This window comes from Ovis aries, chromosome 1, assembly GCF_016772045.2.
Source record: "Ovis aries strain OAR_USU_Benz2616 breed Rambouillet chromosome 1, ARS-UI_Ramb_v3.0, whole genome shotgun sequence".
NCBI lineage: Eukaryota > Metazoa > Chordata > Mammalia > Artiodactyla > Bovidae > Ovis > Ovis aries.
The window spans coordinates 191252968-191271366 of NC_056054.1; the positions used below are offsets into that span (position 1 = coordinate 191252968).

At 42.5% G+C, this 18399-nt stretch overlaps 1 protein-coding gene across 10 annotated transcripts in view; it reads left to right on the plus strand.

Moving 5' to 3' along the window:
• RUBCN (rubicon autophagy regulator) overlaps positions 1-18399 on the plus strand; it is a 63556-nt gene that overhangs the window by 31627 nt on the left and 13530 nt on the right. For 2 of the 10 annotated variants that reach the window (XM_060418976.1, XM_027956823.2), the window contains exons 3-13: positions 1137-1220; positions 3679-3838; positions 4685-4791; positions 5834-5987; positions 6649-7182; positions 8565-8609; positions 10704-10799; positions 11502-11617; positions 12544-12751; positions 13266-13370; positions 15419-15493. In XM_060418976.1, coding sequence (XP_060274959.1) covers positions 1137-1220; positions 3679-3838; positions 4685-4791; positions 5834-5987; positions 6649-7182; positions 8565-8609; positions 10704-10799; positions 11502-11617; positions 12544-12751; positions 13266-13370; positions 15419-15493 — 1684 coding nt within the window. The remainder of the gene's footprint in view (positions 1-1136; positions 1221-3678; positions 3839-4684; positions 4792-5833; positions 5988-6648; positions 7183-8564; positions 8610-10703; positions 10800-11501; positions 11618-12543; positions 12752-13265; positions 13371-15418; positions 15494-18399) is intronic. The other 8 variants (XM_027956817.2, XM_027956801.2, XM_060418977.1 and 5 more) reach the window with 5 other exon arrangements.

Consider the following 18399-nt stretch of genomic DNA (forward strand, 5'->3'; position numbering starts at 1 on the left):
ATAATGCCATGACTTTTCTCTGCTTCTTGGGAGCACCCCCAACATTGCTAGTGGCACTTCGTCTGGGTCTGAGAGTGTTATTCAGAATTTTTGCTATTACATTGAACACAATGGAAAATACATGAGAACTGGGAGAGGTCACTTTTTACTGCAGTATGTATTTTACTGAAGAGCCGAACAGCTCATACAGAGATGATTAGTGTCACATGGCATTTTGAGTGGACACTTGCAACATTTGAGCTCACAACAATAACAGGAAGTGGCTACAAAATTATTATAAACTGAACTGAAGTCGCTCAGTTGTGTCCGACTCTTTGCAATCCCATGGATTATAGCCTACCAGGCTCCTCAGTCCATGGAATTTTCCAGGCAAGAGTACTGGAGTGGGTTGCCATTTCCTTCTCCAGGGGATCTTCCCAACCCAGGTATCAAACCCGGGTCTCCTGCACTGCAGGCAGACGCTTTACTGTCTGAGCCACCAGGGAAGCCAAAATTATTATAGTAGTATATAACTGCATAAAATTAACTGTGCAATTATGATTTGATGTTCTTCTATATATTTGTTTACATTTCTCGTGACTGCAAATGGCACCATCTGTGGCCCCTAAGTGTTTGTGTGTGTAAGTTTTCATAAACTTTAACTTTTCATAACAGTTGTGTATAGATTTTATAGTAGTAAATGATAAAATAGGCTAGCATCTACATATATTTTGTGCATTCATGAGATATCTAACTTTCCTAATTTTTTTCAGTATTTCCAAGCTATGCAGTTCATCTATGAGTTATTTTCAAATTGTTACAAACCTTCAAAAATTTTTTCCAATATATTTATTGAAAAAATTCCACATAGTAGAGGACCCACACAGTTTAAACCTGTGTTGTTCAAGGGTCAACTGTATAACCTTCTATATCATATGCATATATTACCTCCTTTAAAGAACAGTTAGAATAGTTTTTAACAATTGATCTTTAAAAGGGTGACTATCTGTATGTGTTCCCTTTGATTGCTGTTGAGAACCTTTATTGTGGCAAGGGAAGGTTAGGCTTTTCTTTTTCCTCTCTTGGAATATGGATATGAGAACTAGATGTGGTCCAAAATGGTAATGATTTGTTTGCCTTATGTGTTCCTGAAACAGGTGTGTTGCCGCCAGACTGATTACTGGCAGTTTGTGAAAGACATTCGCTGGCTCAGTCCCCACTCAGCCCTTCATGTGGAGAAGGTAAGAAGTAAAGGCAACCACAAGGCTTCGTTGTTTGATGTTCTGTATGCAGAGTCTCCTAGGCTAGAGGAATGGCATATGGCAAGTTTCCTATTAACTAAGGAGAGGAAATTATTCCTGTCAGACTGATTTAAGAGGAGGATGCTTTAAAAGATAAGCCTTACACACTCCTTGCTTTAGGCCACTTTCCCTCCTCTAGGGAAGAGGTATAAAGTTTTGTTATTTTCAAAAGATTTGCAAATATGGGACCAGAATGAAGCTTTTCAGAATCCTGAGCAAATGGCAAGAAGTTTTCTGAATGGTTAGGGGTAAGTAGGACTGATATGTGGTAACTGCTTAAGAAGAAGAGGATATACCAAATACAAAAAAATGTGAGGTTCCTGGAGGCCAGTGTCAAATGGAACCTAATACATTCCCAACAACTTTAGCTTCCGTTGTAGCCCTCTACTCTCCTGTTCTTTCAGCTCAGTATAGTAGCCCTGATTCCCAGCCAGGGACCGAGCTCCAGGAAGTTAGGTAACTTGGCTTACAAAACCAGTTCCACAGCAATCACTGCCAAATGATTGTGGAAATTTTGGTTGTGGAAATTTTCAAGCGTAGTCAAAATTAGATTCGTGAAATGAACCCAAAATATCCATCACCCATCTCCAGTACTTACTGATTCATGACCAGTCTTGTTTCATGTATATCACACTTACTGCCAGGTTCATTGCTGAGGCGATGTCTGGAAAAGTAACGTATTTTTAAATGATCAGAGAACCAAATAACAGGGTGGTCACTCTGGCCATTTTTTCTGAGAAAAGACCAGAGCACAGTGATTTTCTTACATGGATTTTTTTTTTTTTTGGTCCTTATCACTTTATTTTTCCCACCAAACACCCCTTTCTAACTTTCTTTTCCAAAATGTGTTGCTAGAATCATTTCCTCTTAGAAGCTACCTGAAAGTGCCATCCATACTTTTTTTTTTTTTTTTTTTTTGCACTGATGGTAGGCTATGAAACCTTGCTTTTAGAAATAGCCAATAGAAGTATGTTTCAAATAGAGAATGCTGTGGTGAGAGCCAGAAAGAGATGCTCAGGTGGTTTCTCTTTGGGAAAATCTTTGGGGGCATTTTTCCTAGATTTCTTACCCCAGGTTTTTCTTTTCTGGTGGTTGTTGTTCAGTCACTAAGTTGTGTCTGACTCTTTGTGACGCTATGGACTATAGCACACAGGCTTCCCTGTCCTTCAGCATCTCCTGGAGCTTGCTCAAACTCATGTCCATTGAGACAGTGGTGCCATCCAACCATCTCATCCTCTGTTGTCCCCTTCTCCTCCCGCCTTCAATCTTTTCCAGCATCAGGGTCTTTTCCAATGAGTCAGTTCTTTGCATCAGGTGGCCAAAGTATTGGCACTTCAGCTTCAGCATCAGTCCTTTCAAAGAATATTCAGGACTGATTTCCTTTAGGATTGACTGGTTGGATCTCCTTGCAGTCCAAGAGTCTTCTCCAACACCACAGTTCAAAAGCATCAATTCTTCGGCACCCAGCTTTCTTTATAGTCCATCTCACATCCGTACGTGACTACTGGAAAAACCACAGCTTTGAGTAGATGGACCTTTGTTGGCAAAGCAATGTCTCTGCTTTTTAATATGCTGTTTAGGTTGGTCATAACTTTTCTTCCAAGGAGCAAGCATCTTTTAATTTCATGGCTGCAGTCACCATCTACAGTGATTTTGGAGCCCAAGAAAATAGTCTGTTACTGTTTCCCCCATCTATTTGCCATGAAGTGATGGGACCGGATGCCACGATATTCATTTTTTGAATGTTGAGTTTCAAGTCAGCTTTCTTCCTCTCCTCTGTCACCTTCGTCAAGAGGCTCTTTAGTTCTTCTTCACTTTCTGCCATAAGGGTGGTGTCATCTGCATATCTAAGGTTATTGATATTTTTCCCAGCAATCTTGATTCCAGCTTGCGCTTCATCCAGCCTGGCATCATACTCTGCATATAAGTTAAATAAGCAGGGTGACAGTGTACAGCCTTGATGGACTCCTTTCCTAATTTGGAACCAGTCCATTGTTCCATGTCCAGTTCTCACTGTTGCTTCTTGACCTGCATACCTGAAATAGAAGACTCTAGGAGAGAACCCAGGGGGTCAAGTTCATTTTTCCTCTGAATATCCCAGAATAGATGCCTCTTTGGAGTTAGAACATAAAGAGACGGATATAGCAGCTTTGTCCTCTCCTGGACCTGCATATTATGTCTTAACTGCTTAATCCCTTTCTAGTGGTCCACACCAGCAGCAGGGCCATTAATCTCTTCCCTCCTTCTCCTTCCTCTACAACATCTAGATGCTAGCTGGAGGGCAGATACCTCTGATTAACTCCTCTGACCTTGCTCAGTTTAGTTTTCATGCCATTAGGCCTCAACTTTGCTGGATTGATCAGGATGTATATTTTGACTCATGCTTCTTTGCTCTCAGTTTATCAACTTGCATGAGAACGGCCAGAGCGGCACGGATGGCGTGAGTGAGCGTGCCGTGGCTGAGCTGTGGCTGCAGCACAGCCTGCAGTGCCACTGCCTCTCAGCCCAGCTCCGACCTCTGCTGGGGGACAGACAGTACATCAGAAAATTCTACACAGGTAGGTAGAGGTCACCTCTCCAGGACTGCTGCATGGACTTCCTCATTCGCCTCGACTTTACTATTCTTTATAGACCCACTCTTACCCAGGGGTCTCATACTTTTACTTGATATCACAGAGATTCTAATCAGAAATATGTATCTAGTCTTCTCTCTAACATCTTATATAAAACACAGTCACGCTTTATGCTAAGGTATTTCCCCACTCTTATACACACAGATCAATAAGAATAACTACTATGGGGGGTAGAAAGGGAGAATGGGGACTTAGAGTGTCTTAATGTGGACAGAGTTTCAATTTAGGACAGTGATAGGGGAGAGATGGTGGTGAGAGTTGTACAACAATGTGAGTGTGCTTAGTGCCACTGGCCTGTATAGTTAGATATGGTTAAATAGTAAGTTTTATATTATGTGGCTTTTAGCACAATAAAAAGCATTAATAAAAGAATTTATACTATTTACTGAGAGTTTTCTATGTTCTCGTCAGTGTTATCTATTTTTTATACATACACATTCAACAGTAACTCTGAGAGTTGGGTATTAATACCCCTATTTTCTAATCAGAGAAGCAGAGCTCAAAGGAGGTCAGGTGATTGGCCAGAGTCACCCAAAGCCAGAGATCACATCTGGGTCTTTCTGATTTTGTAGCCTCTTGTCATGGCCTCTTAGCTATACTGCACATGACTTAGCCTCTTCTGTACTTTATCTGTCCCTTATCCACAGTGATATGATTCTCCTTATCTTTGCCTTTTCCCTCTCTCCTTCCCTGACCTTCTCCCAGGGCCATATAGGGAGGCTGAAGTTCTCCCTACGGGGCTCCGTCACTGCCGTAGTTTTCTCTCCCCAGATACTGCTTTCCTGCTAAGTGATGCCCACGTCACAGCCATGCTCCAATGCCTGGAAGCAGTGGAACAGAACAACCCTCGCCTGCTGGCTCAGATCGATGCTTCTATGGTAAAGGGGGCAGAGAATTATCTGTGTCTGTCTTCTGGCCTCCTAGACCTCACCGTGATGTAACCCTGTGTAGCAAACTACTTCACTTAGGCAATTATGAGCTGAAAAGCTCTCATTAAAAACAAACAGAAAACTTAGAAAAGAAGAGGAGGTACCAGTAAGTATCTGTTGAAGTGAAAAGCCTATTTATAAATAAGCTTAGGTCTATTTGAGGAGGGAGTTGTCTTTTTTTTTTTTCCAATCCTTAAAATATCTTTAGTTTGAGTAAGCACCTCCTGAAGGGCAGGCTTGAGAAAATGGCAGAGGGATGATTGTGAATCAAGCTGACTGTAGACAGAGCATCAGCTGTATTGCAGCCTAATGTTAGGCAGGATCATTTTTTCCAAGGAAATTTTGTTATTTTGTGTTGCTTATTTTTCATTCTCTAGGTCACTCATCCCATCACTAATATCAGTGCCTTGGCTAGAATGGAATCACAAGCCCTCTTTCTCTTGTGGAGGGATCCCCTATCTCTCCTGGTTTTAAAATTTTGATTCTTGCTTGCCACCTATTGAATATTCTCTGCATGCCAGTCATGGTGCTATGCACAATACATGCGTCATCTTGTTTAATCCTCACAACTCTGTAAAGTAGACATTAATCTCATTTTATAAAGGAGGCCACTGAGGGACAGAGTAGGTAAATCATTTGCCCAAAGTTTGGACTAAATAACTTGTAATTGGGCCTGGCTTTGAGCTCCAGTGTATCTGAATTCTGACTCCTCGTGCATAGACTTAAGCCCTTTGCTGTATTGCCTTCACGATAAAGCATTCCTGGTCTGATCACCTAGAATTCCAGCTGCAGAAGCCGTGATGTTTGCCAAGACTTTGAGCTTTCAAAGTTGTGTGCTGTGGTAGAGGGTACCTATGCTGTCTCTACAGGCCCTGGCTGCAGTTTAAACCTACTGCCAAAGGCCAGTTTCTGCCAGTGTTTCTATAATACTGTCCTCTTCCTCTGAGCGCCACTATCCTTGATTCTGACACTTTTTTTTTTTTTCCCATAGTTTGCCAGAAAGCATGAGAGCCCACTCCTGGTGACAAAGAGCCACAGCCTGACAGCTCTGCCTGGTTCCGCATCTACCCCTTCAACCAACAGTGCTCAGCATTCCTACTTTGGGTCCTTCTCCAGTCTCCACCATATCCCGCACCACAGCTTAGGTATGGGGGCAGTGAGGGATTGTGAAGGCATGTATCCTCAGTCTTGGAAAACAGAGGACATAGTGGTTGGTCACCCACTGGCTATAGTAGAGCCTTGGTCGGTGCAGTTTGTCACACTTTATGTCTCAGTATGGAAGTCTTTTTTTTTTTTTTTTTCAGTATGGAAGTCTTAAAGAGGAATATAGCAGCTAGCCTAAGATAATGCAGTAGAATCATTAAAGTAACAGAGGAAAGAGATGTTTTAGTTTCCGCTGGGTTTCTAATCCACATCGCCAAGAAGGCATTTCAGTAATGATAGCTAACATTCCTTCAGTACCCGCCACATGTCAGGCTCTGTTGTCGTCAGTCTGTGTATATTATCTCATTTAATCCTCAAAACAGTCCTACGAGGTAGGTGTTATTATTATTGCTCATTTTATAGATGGGGAATGCATACTGTAAGCAAAGAAGCCACTGTCTCAAGAGCTCATGCTTTTCGCTTAGCTGCTTCTCAGTAAATTTTTACTTACTTTGAATGACTTACCCTTTTTTGAGGTGACATCATATGTCCTGGGCACCCCCATTTAGGGAGTTCAGTCCTTAGCTGTGGAGAAGCCCTTCATACATACCAGCTCAAAAGCTCCCAGCTCACCTTTCCCTTCCCTTTCTTTTCATATCCTAGAAAGAAGATCTACTTCCTTTTCACTCTCTGGCCCGCCCCGAAAACCTCAAGAAAGCAGAGGGCATGTCTCAGCAGCAGAGGATCAAACCGTCCTAGACCCTCTGCTTCCAGTCACTGCATTAGCCAAGGACTCCCCCTCGACCCCCAATGAGATGAGCTCCAGCACTCTGACCAGCCCCTTGGAAGCATCCTGGGTCAGCAGCCAGAATGACTCCCCAAGTGATGCCAGCGAGGGGCCTGAGTACCTGGCCATTGGCAACCAGGACCCCCGGGGCCGGACCACCAGCTGTCAGAGTCACAGCAGCAATACCGAGAGCAGCAGCTCCAACTTGTTCTCCTCCAGCAGCTCTCAGAAGCCAGACTCTGCTGCTTCTTCTCTAGGGGACCAGGAGGGAGGTAGGCAGAGCCAGTTGTCCAGTGTCCTTCGCAGATCTAGCTTCTCAGAGGGGCAAACGCTCACTGTTACCGGAGGAACAAAGAAGAGCCATACTCGCTCCCATTCGGACACCAACATTGCCTCCAGAGGAGCCCCAGGTAATGATAACCACCAACCACATGTCAGTAAGGTGGCCTCCGGAATTACCGGTGGAAGGGGGATTTGTTCTTAAGGGTCTTCAAATGGCAGGAAGAGAAGTTATGTTTCTGAAGATATGAAGAGTGTCCTGCTTATAGTGAAAAAGAGAAGTTCGTAATATAATGTGGATATCTAAATCCAGAATCTCTCTGAGGATACTTAGGTTTGTTCATTTATACATTGCTAAATAGTAAGTGTTTTCTTGGATTCTTTCATAATTCTTTAGCATCAGAGGATAGTGTGACTAATCATAGTCTAAGTTTTAAATGTGTCTCTCAGACAGAGGGGAAGTACTAATGAGCTTTAAAAATAATCCTGTTAAATTCCTTCCCTGAGAAGTTTGGTCAGAATATAATAACAATAAGAGAGAGGCAAACTGATACTAGGATTCCCTGATTAACACTAGAGATGTAGTGAGTGTCAGGTGATGGGACCTAGTAAACAAATAGGTGGGCTGACCGCTGCATCAGTAATTCAGGCTGAAAGGCAGTCGGGTAAGGAGGCCTTGGCTACTGGGACCACCCTCACACAAACACCAGCTGCTAGCAGAGAGCACCCCACGCACGGCCAAGGTGGGTGTCACTGCGTTTGCTGTTTCCCTGCCATCATCTTTCCTAGGTTGTTGGTGTCTGGCGGTCTTTGGTTGGGTTTCATTTGTAAGAACATGTCCATAAAAGCAAGTGGAACATGGACCTTTGTGCTCAAATCCAGTTCTGGGTGGAAAAGCTTTGGATTATAGTATCAAAATAAAGCAGAAAAAATTAAGAGCATAAAAGGAAGATATTCTTTACAACTAGAGCTGCTGTTGATTTCTGTTTATAATTTCTAATAGGTGAGAGCTAAGGCCCTCATCTGAAACTTCTGAATTGCAAACTTTTGCCTCTGTTTTCCCCTCAAGAATGTGGGTTGGGTCATTGGAACTGGTTCAGAAACCAAGAAACCTCCAATTCAAAGTCTGTCTTCCCATGAGGTTTCTTAGATGTGAACAGTGCATAGGTTAGACCCTTACTTCACATCTCATGGGGCAGATGTGGTGTCTGCTGTACTCCAGGTTGCTGGCCTTTGAGCATGTAAAACTCCCCTCTCCCCATTCTTGAATCCATGTGGATTCCAGAAACCACAGTAACCTGCATTGGAAAAGGGAGCCAGAGAAAACCTAAGCAGGAGGGTCTGAGGGAGTATGGGTCCTGTGCAGCTTCTCATACGTGTCATCCCTCCGTCTGTACTAGGTTTCCCTCTCAGGAGTTACACCCCCACCTTTGCTGGATAAAAAGACACTCTTTTTCTCACTCTCTGTTCTCATTTTCTGGACTCTCCTCTGTACCTGTCTGTCTACATACAGGAGGCCCCAGGAATATCACCATTATAGTTGAAGATCCCATTGCAGGTTTGGGAGCCAGTCCTCCTCCTTTCTGTCCACCGCCCCCTGCCTCCTTTTGCTCCTCTGTGACCATCTTGCTTAGTGAAGAACTTCCTTTTCCATTCTGGTGTCAATCAAGCCTGGCTAGTCTGGTCCTGTTGTGATCCTTGGACCTGGTCGTAAAATGATACCAATATTTTATGTGATATGTTTTCTGCTTATGACTTCCAAATGCCTCGTTCCTTCTCTCAGCAGCTTTTTGGAGGTAAAATTCATACTTGTCAATCCTGTATTGCCTAGAGGTGAAACTGAGGCCTGCTATTTGTTAAGACATCATGATGAATCAATGGCAGAATTTTTCTCATAACTGAGTACTTATTATGAATTACTTTATTTTCCTTGAATTAACACCAGAATACGTTTTCTCCTCTTTCTGTGGTCTTGGATGTGAGTGCATGTTTTTGCCTCGCCTGGAGTCCCCTGTTTCCTTTTTATCTGTCTTCCTTCCCCTGTAAATTCCACCTCCCCCAGCCCTACCCCTTCATTCCAGCCATCACACAAGATTTTTCTAGTGACTTAAGTCTGTGTCTTTGGTTTTCACAGTGGTATTCAAACTGCACGTGTGTTCCATTCTGGGTACATAATGCATGGAGATACTGATGCTGGAATGTGCCTGCAAAGCAGAGTGGTTAGGGTGTACTGAAAATGATGAATGGCTGAAGACAGTGGGTATGTTAGCATGGCAACGAGGTTAAAGAGAGACAAGCCTGCAGGACTTTTGTTTAGAAGAGCATTGCCCTTAAGGAGATGAGAAACTGTGAGATGACAGATTTCAAGTCAGTATGAGGAAGTTCTGAGAATTAGAGCTGATCAGTCGAATGGGCAGCATCAGGAGGTAGTGAGGTCAGTGAGCAAAGCTGGACAGCCTTTTCATATGCAGCTTCTCGCACGCATCATCCTTCCCTCTGTGCTAGGGTTTTCCTGGTAAATGAACAGGGTGCTGGTATTGGAGTGTGTGTTGTGCACTGAGTTTGACCAGGGACCTCAGAGGTTGTGTCTGAGTCATGATTTCTCACCGTGACATCACGGTGACTGCTGGTGTGTAGTAAGGAGCAGAGCCCGCTGCCAGGGCCACCAGGGGAGCACGGAGTTATTGCTTACCATGTAGGAGCATTTTTTTGTGACAGGAGCAGTTGACAAATCGGCACCATCTGTCAGGGAAATGGGTCGGATGCTGCTCAGTGATTCATTCTCCCAGTGCGTCCTGCTCATTTCTCAGGCACCCACCTGCTTTTCTGCCTGCTCGTCCTTCTGTGGCGCTGGGAAATTTTGTGTTTCCCTTTGGAGAAGATCCGTTTCCATTTCCTGCAAACTGTGCCTGCTGCTGTTCCTCCCCTTTCAGCCCTCAACGTTCCTTGAAAACTTCTACGCAGACAGTTCCTACCTTGCAACCTTCTTTTGAAACCCCTCCCTTCCTTCTCCAGGAAGGCTGAGTCCACAGCCCTGGGGCTGAGCCCCTTGGTTACAGGGCCATCATCCTTGGCTTCTCTAGCATTGTTCTGATGCTCTTTTAAGGATATTGCTGGGTGTTATTTTGTTGTTCTGCCAGTTCAAAAATAGGTTAAATTTATAAGTATGACAAATTTATATTTCAGGCTCAAGAGAGGCCATATCCTAGTATTTTTTTTAGTGACTTTAACCCTTCTGATATTGTTCTAAAGTCTAGTGTCAAGGGATCAGAAAAGCTGCAATGTGTTTGTGAGGACTGTTTTCTAAACTGGTTTATCAAGAGGGCAGAAATTGGCTGATACTCCTGAAACACTTGAAGATGGAAGAGGAGAGAACCGATCATGAATCCATGTTGATTTCTTTTTCGCCTTTGTGTTGCTGCCTTCCGGGTCTTGCTTTCTCTCTTTTCTCCTTAGAATACACTGACTTCCCACCTCCCTTCCTCCATGTGTTCTGCATTCTTGGATTGTGTCCTGTTGGTGTGCCCCCTCTCTCCTGTCCGGGAGGGCGTGGGGAATGGGAGCTGTTAGATATTGAAACTCCAAGGTTGGGAATATATGTGTTGCTCACCTCGTATGTGTGTTTTTGCTCCCTGGTGGCCACTGACACTAGAATCCTGCAGTGATAAGTCGAAGTTGAGAGGCCCCTTGTCCTACTCTGGTCAAAGCAGTGAAGTCAGCACACCCAGCTCTCTGTACATGGAGTATGGTAAGTGAGCACTAGGAAGGCCAGGCTGCAGTCGTGTCTTTGCTCTGCTCCCCCCGTGCCTGCCACACTCTGAGCTGTGTGGCTCATCTTAGCTCTGTGGAGGGTGCACACCATACAGTCTCACCCTCCCCTTCATCATTTTCAACCCCTGTGCTAGAAATCACACGGCCCCACCATTTTTTCTTGCTCCTCTCTGCTGTAGGAGTCCCACCGTCTTATGCTGTGGGTGCTACCACCGTGAATGTCTGGTGAGCCAGCTACAGTGGCTCTCTGAGTGGATGAGAGAGACCTTGAAAAGAGGCCTTTGAGTGTTTGAGCCTAATGACCAGAAGATAAACTCCGCATTGAAATTATCCATAAGAAGAAGATATTTGTTTCCTTGTCTGATTCACAGCACAGGTTTTTTTTGTTTTTTTGTGGGTAGGAGGATGCGTAAGTCATCTTTAAATTTAGGTGGCCAAAGGGTGGTCTCCAGGCTCTCTCCATTTATTCCACCATTCTGTAACCTAGGCACTTAGTGCTTTGGGATTCTGAGATTTAGAGAAACTCCTTTAGAAGGTAGACATCTTTCTAACCTATTATTGGGAAAGACTTCTGAGCATCTTTAGCATTAAAATAATCAAATCTCTCAAAGAAGCTTGGCTGTAAAGATTTGCTTTTCAAAGCCAGGGCTTTTGACATCCACATTCCATTTTCCCACAGAGGGCAGTCAGTACCTATGTTCAGGAGAAGGCATGTTCCGAAGACCATCAGAAGGACAGTCCCTTATCAGCTACCTGTCTGAGCAAGACTTCGGCAGCTGTGCAGACCTGGAAAAGGTGAGGACACTAAGGAGCCACTGAAAAGCCCATGAAGGCAATGGCACCCCACTCCAGTACTCTTGCCTGGAAAATCCCATGGACAGAGGAGCCTGGTAGGCTGCAGTCCATGGAGTCGCTAAAAGTGGGACACGACTGAGCAACTTCACTTTCACGTTTCACTTTCATGCATTGGAGAAGGAAATAGCAACCCACTCCAGTGTTCTTGCCTGGAGAATCCCAGGGACAGAGGAGCCTGGTGGGCTGCCGTCTATGAGGTCACATAGAGTCGGACACGACTGAAGTGACTTAGCAGCAGCAGCAGGGAGATCCAGCCAGAGGGGTATGGTGCCATTTGTCCTAAACAGGTTTTGGGTGCATAGCAATAACACGTGTGTAAACTACAATACAGAGAAGTCACCATAAAGATAAGCTCAACAAGTTCTGTCCTTGGATAACTCTTCAGGGAGCTTATGCTCCTCACTGAGTCCAAAAATACTACTGATCTTGCCTTAAAAGCTCCCTTGGGCAGAGAAACATTGAATTTTAGTCACATGACCTTGACCCTGGAACCTTAGATAAAGACTGTCCCTGAAATCAGCTTCTCTATTTTGTTCTAAGGCTCAGATATGTAATAAATAAAATGTCCCTGTAGCATTTTATGGGCTTCCCAGGTGCTACTGTTGGTAAGGAACCTGCCTGCCAGTTTAGGAAAAACTTGACTTCTCTGTCATATTTTTATGTGAAAAGTGGGACAGGAAGGCTGGGCATGGCCAGATACAAGAGCAGAGAGAACCTGGAACAGATTTTCCAGCCATCAGCTTTCTCTCCAGTGGCAGTGTGCATTTCCCCTGGGTGTTTCGAGTGAAAGCAGTAGACATCTTGGAAATTCCTTTCCACGAGACCAGTCCCTGAGGTGTCCCCTTGTTGGCGCTCTCCTTCCCCAGGAGAATGCCCACTTCAGTATATCAGAGTCCTTGATCGCTGCCATCGAGCTGATGAAGTGCAACATGCTGAGCCAGTGCCTAGAAGAGGAGGAAGGGGAGGAGGACAGTGACAGGGAGATCCAGGAACTGAAGCAGAAGATCCGCCTTCGTCGCCAGCAGATCCGCACCAAGAACCTGCTCCCCGGGTACCAGGAGATGGAGCATGGAAGTGAGTGAGGCTGTGAATGCCTGTTCCTTCCCCTTCAGGGCTTCTGGATAAGACGTGGTACCTCGTGGGCTTCCTTTGCTGTCTTTATATGTTCATATGAGATGTTACACCCAAGCCAAGGGTTCCTCTGCTGTCAGAAAGATTTTCTGTGTTGTTCTGATTTTTTTTTTGTTTCTACTAGACCAGAGTCCTGAAATTCATCTACGTTCTACCTCAGACATAGCTTCCAAAAAATAGGTTTCTGATATGAGGAGAACTGAGGCCACTGGTTGCAGTTTTCCTTCCCAGAGAGCAGTATTTCCTGCTTATGTGAAACTTTTAAGGAGATCAAACAAGAAAGGGAAACAAGAGCTGGTTTCCATTTCCCCAGCATAACTGCCAGTCAAGCTTCTGTTTACTTTTCTATTGAAGTCCTACCAGTTTGCTTTTGCTGTGACCCTAGAAAGTGTCAGATGCCTCTTTCTGTCCTGTTCATTACTGTGTTTTTTTTGTTTTTTTTTTTTAACGTTAACAGGCTTTCGGCTCACTTCCAGCAGCTCCCAGTTCAGTTCACGTGATTCAGCACAGTTCTCTGACTCTGGCTCTGCCGATGATGAGGTTGATGAATTTGAAATCCAAGGTATGATTTAACACTTTTCAAGGGAGCTTTCATTAACTCTTTCAATTTGGAATCATAGACCGAGAAGCTTTCTCTAAATAGGGAGTCTTCAGTATGGTTCATTATGGAATGTTGTCAGCTGTTGTAGGGATAACTTCTCTTATTAAAAACACAAAACCTATTTAACATTGAAGCAGAAAAGAACACTGAAAGAAACTGTTCCAGTGGAGTGGGCTGGCTGTTGATGTCACCCTGGAGTTTCTTCCTCAATTGCACCTTTATCTCAGACTCTTGCTCTAATTCCTCCTCCTAGCAGTCCAAAGCTGGCCCACACCTACGTGAAATTAGAATCCTATTCTCTTGTGCCCCATAATACAAATGAAATTGTTTTGAAGTATTTAAAAGGAGCTTTATTATAATCATAAGAGAAAAGGGAAAAAAGAGCCCCTGGCAGGGAAAAAGCAAAATGGAGGGAAAATGTCAAGTTGTTTTTTTTTTTCAAAGTAGAGCTTTATTTTCTGTCCTGGTCACGCTAATTTGCATAGCAGAATCACAGATTCTTATGAGCTTCTGCTTAGAGAAGGGGGAGGGCTCTTATCTGGAAAGGCAGTTGTGTTAAATCAGATTGACCCATGATTAGTGGGTTAATCCATACTGAAAATCATAAATTTTTTCATCTTCCTATCAGTGCAACCAACAAATGAACAAACAGAAAACCAAACAGTTCAGGGACATAAGCTCTCACCCTCCCCATGGACTGCAGCCTTCTAGCTCCTCCGTCCATGGGATTTTCCAGGCAGGAGTACTGGAGTGGAGTGCCATTGCCTTCTCTGCCTATGACTGGAACCAAGAGTAATTTTCTTATAGAGGTGAATTGTGTCTGTAGATCTCCATTGTAACATGATGATGAATAGATCTTTTGTTGCATGAGGCTGTGACTTCCTGTTTATACCAATTTTGAGAACCCATTCAGCTCCAGATGTGGTAGCTGGGTTTCTTCCCCATTTAGAAATACAGTTTTTACATATATTTTTCCAGGTCTTTGGGAAGTCTTCCTTCTTTGTTCTCCTTAATGCCTCTGATTTCTCTTTACAACAATAATAGATAGTCACTTAAAACTTTTTTTTGGTATGTGGTTTTCCAACAATTCTCCAGTTCTCTGTACACCAACTGAATGGCCTACGTTTCAGTTGTGACACTAACTCCTGGAGTTAGCACAGGGCCCACAGATCTAGGGTTCAATCCCATGGGACGGCTCCATCTTTAGATGCTAGCTACCAGTAGGGTCACCAGGCTGCCTGTACTTCTCTGTGACCAACTGCAAACCCAAGGGTTCCTACAACTCCCCACTCAGTTTTGATAATTCAGTAGAATGACTCAAACAACTCGGGGAAGCACTCTATAATTATAGTTTATTATAAAGGATACAAATGAGTAGTCACATGAAGAGGACGTTCACAGGGCAAGGTCCCAAAGTGTCCCAAAGCTCTCCCAAACCTCATCATTATCAAGGTTCATTAAGCAAGCATGACTGATTAAGTCATTGGCCATTGGTGACTGAGATCCTGAGGTGGGGCTAAAAGTTCTAATCTTCTAATTACCTTTTTCTTCTGGCAACCAGCACCTTCCTGAAGTTGTCTGGGTGGCCCCATGAGTCATCTGATTAACTTAAACTCAGATTTAATGGAAAAGGGCTCATGAATAATAGACATTCTTATCACTTAGGAAATTTCAAAGTTTCTAAGAGCTCTATGCCAGAAACTGAACAGAGACCAATGTGTGTATATATAATATATATATAATATATGTTAATAGTATATAACAACAAAATATATAACAATTTATATATATACATACATACATACATATATATATATACATACATACATACATATATATATATATATAGCCTAACTGTGGATATAGATTTCTAAAAACAGTGTCAGCTAGCATTTGGAGCAAAAGTCAAGTCCTGATTCCAGGAACATGTGGTACAGAACTGTCATTCTCATCGATTTACTTCCTATCTGAATACTAAAGGGCCCCCTTTTATAATCATTATTATACAGATGGTAGTGAAGGATCTAACCTGACTCACATGTCAAAGAATGGACTCTCAGTGTCAGTGGCCTTGCTGTTTTCAGGTAGCCTGTGTTAGAAGCGTGGGTATGCTCATACATGCATGTTTGTGAATGTTTGCACTGGCTTTTGTACATACCTGTGACTTGTCAGTGTTATGAGAACCAAAAGGTATAGAGAACTGTCTGGGGAAAACTGAACTTAAGCCAACCAGGAATGATTCACTTCTTTTCTTTTTCTTTAATTTTTATTGGAGTATGCTGCTACTGTTGCTAAGTCACTTCAGTCGTATATGCGACCCCATAGACAACAGCCCACCAGGCTCCCCCATCCCTGAGATTCTCCAGGCAAGAACACTGGAGTGGGTTGCCATTTCCTTCTCCAATGTATGAAAGTGAAAAGTGAAAGTGAAGTCACTCAATGTCCAACTCTTAGTGACCCCATGGACTGCAGCCTAGCAGGCTCCTCCACCCATGGGATTTTCCAGGCAAGAAGACTGGAGTGGGATGCCATTGCCTTCTCTTTTATTGGAGTATAGTTGATTTAAAAGCATTGTGTTAGTTTCTGCTGTACAGCAGAGTGAATCAGCTATACATATACAATAGCCACTCTTTTTTAGATTGTTTTCCCATGTAGGTTATTACAAAATACTGAGTTCCCTGTGCTGCGCAATAGGGCCTTATTAGTTATCTGTTTTATATATAGTACTGTATATATGTCAGTCTCAACCTCCCAGGTAATCCCTCTACCCCTTTCCTCCCAGTTACCATAAGTTTGTTTTCTACATCTGTGATTCTGTTTCTGTTTTATAAATAAGTTCATTTGTCCCTTTTCTTCTTCCTCATATGACTCCAACAGTCCTCCTCTCTGAGATTGTCCTTGTTGATCCTTCTCTATAGAGATTCTTTTAGATTAAAGGTCATTGTGGCTGATGGAGGTAATGGACAGTGTAGAAAGAAGTGGTCAGGTGAAGAAATTATAATTCAAACCTAGAGCTAAGTTACTGACACACATTTAGACAGCAAAAGTCAGATAGAATGGTATAGAAGAAGCTGCCAGTCTTCAGAGTTTTGAATTTGCAGAGCCAGCTTTCAGAAATCTACCTCTTCTGGTACTTTGTTTACAATTAGGACTTATTGCTGCAAATGTTTGGTCTTAGTAACTGCCTTATGATCCAAACAAGTAGACTTTCTGTAGATGGGGTTAACCGAAAACAAGTAGCACTTGTCTGTTCAAAGTGGCTTTAAAACACACAAACAACAAAATTCGGGCTTTTATTAATTTAATTAACAGTTAATTATTTTATTAATTTTTAATTAGCAGTTTAATATTGTCAGCCACTTGAGTTTGAAATAATCATATGTATAAGATTAAATTAAGATTTAGAGAAATAAAAGTAATTAGGTACCTTTTACTTCTAAACTGTTATAATTTATTCTAACATAGTCTTACTTGAGAAGTAACAATCCTAAGTCACTTTTTGTTTTTGTTTTTTTTTTTGGCCACGCCTTGTGGCTTATGGCATCTTAGTTACCTGACAGGGATTGCACTTAAGCCCTGGCAGTGAAAATTCTGAGTCCTAACCACTGGACTGCCAGGGAATTCCCCTAACTCACTTTTAAACTGGTTTCTGGGACTTCCCTGGTGGTCAAGTGGTTAAGATTTCACATGGTTTCAATCCCTGGTTGGGGAACTAGGACCCCACATGCCGGGTGACAAAAGAACCAAAAATCAAACAAAAAAAGTGGTTTCTGATATGTTCACAACCAAAGTCCTTTGCATGTGCATTTACTGACTGTCAGCTACTTCTTAATTAGAGCATATTCAATCTGCTTTAGCCAGAAAGCATACTTTTATTTGGTCTTCCTAGCATTCTTTCTTCCCCCATTTTGGGTGCTTTAAAGTATTTTTTATAAACCAAGAATATGAAATATTTTTCAACTAAAATACTACTTTTTCTTGTGACTCACCATCCCACATATTTTGAGGGCTTGGTGGGAAAGCAAGTGTCTCCAAAGTAGTGATTTAACTTTCTACACACAGATTCCCAATTATGAAAGCATAATTTGCAGTTCGTTTTTCTCTGCTCTAGGTTTCCTTATTGCTTTCTGTTCTTTCTTGTTTGTTTCTGATCTTTAAGCAAGTTTATCACTAGTACAAAAGTCTTTCTAAAAAGTGTCAGTATAGTTCTCATTAGCAGTCTTTCTGATCATGTCTAGAGGTTTCTTTTTGATCACCTTGGGTAGTATATGCTATTGAAGGGTCTCTTTGGATTCTATCAAAGGAAGGTTAGTTAAGCACCATACTGTAGACATCATCTATGGTAAATACTCTGTATAATTATAATACTTTGATTAAAATGATCACTTTCTTAGATCCTATTTCAGCAAGTAGACCTTATGGAGCCAGAAGTGTTTGTGAAGGAAATAAATTTGAAGGTTACTTCTTCCTTGCAGCAAAGTGGATATAAACCTGTAATCATAGAAAGCTTATTCATAGAAAGCTTTGTATTCATAACATCTATTCCATTTTTTAAAAACAATCTTACTAAGGAATAATTACATATCAAAATCCACTCACTTTAAGTATACAACTCACTAAGTTTTAGTAAATGTACCAAGTTGTCAGCCACCACCGTATTCTAGTTTTAGAACATTTCCATCATCCTCAGTAAGATCCCTCTCATGCCCATTTATAGTTAATTTACCATTTATAGTTAATTTACATTCGCACCCCAAGCCCCAGTCCACCACTAATCTATCTCTATAGAGTTGCCTTTTCTGGACAGTTTGTATAAATGCAGTCATACAGTATGTGATCTTTTGTGTCTGGCTTCTTGAACTTCATCTGTTTCTTCTGATGGTATCTGCCAAATTGATACAATATGTTTCACAGACTCCTGATCCTAGGCAATTTTCTCAATTTCTTTGGTTTTTCAGGTTTTGAAGTTCCGTTTTTTCCTTCCTTCTTC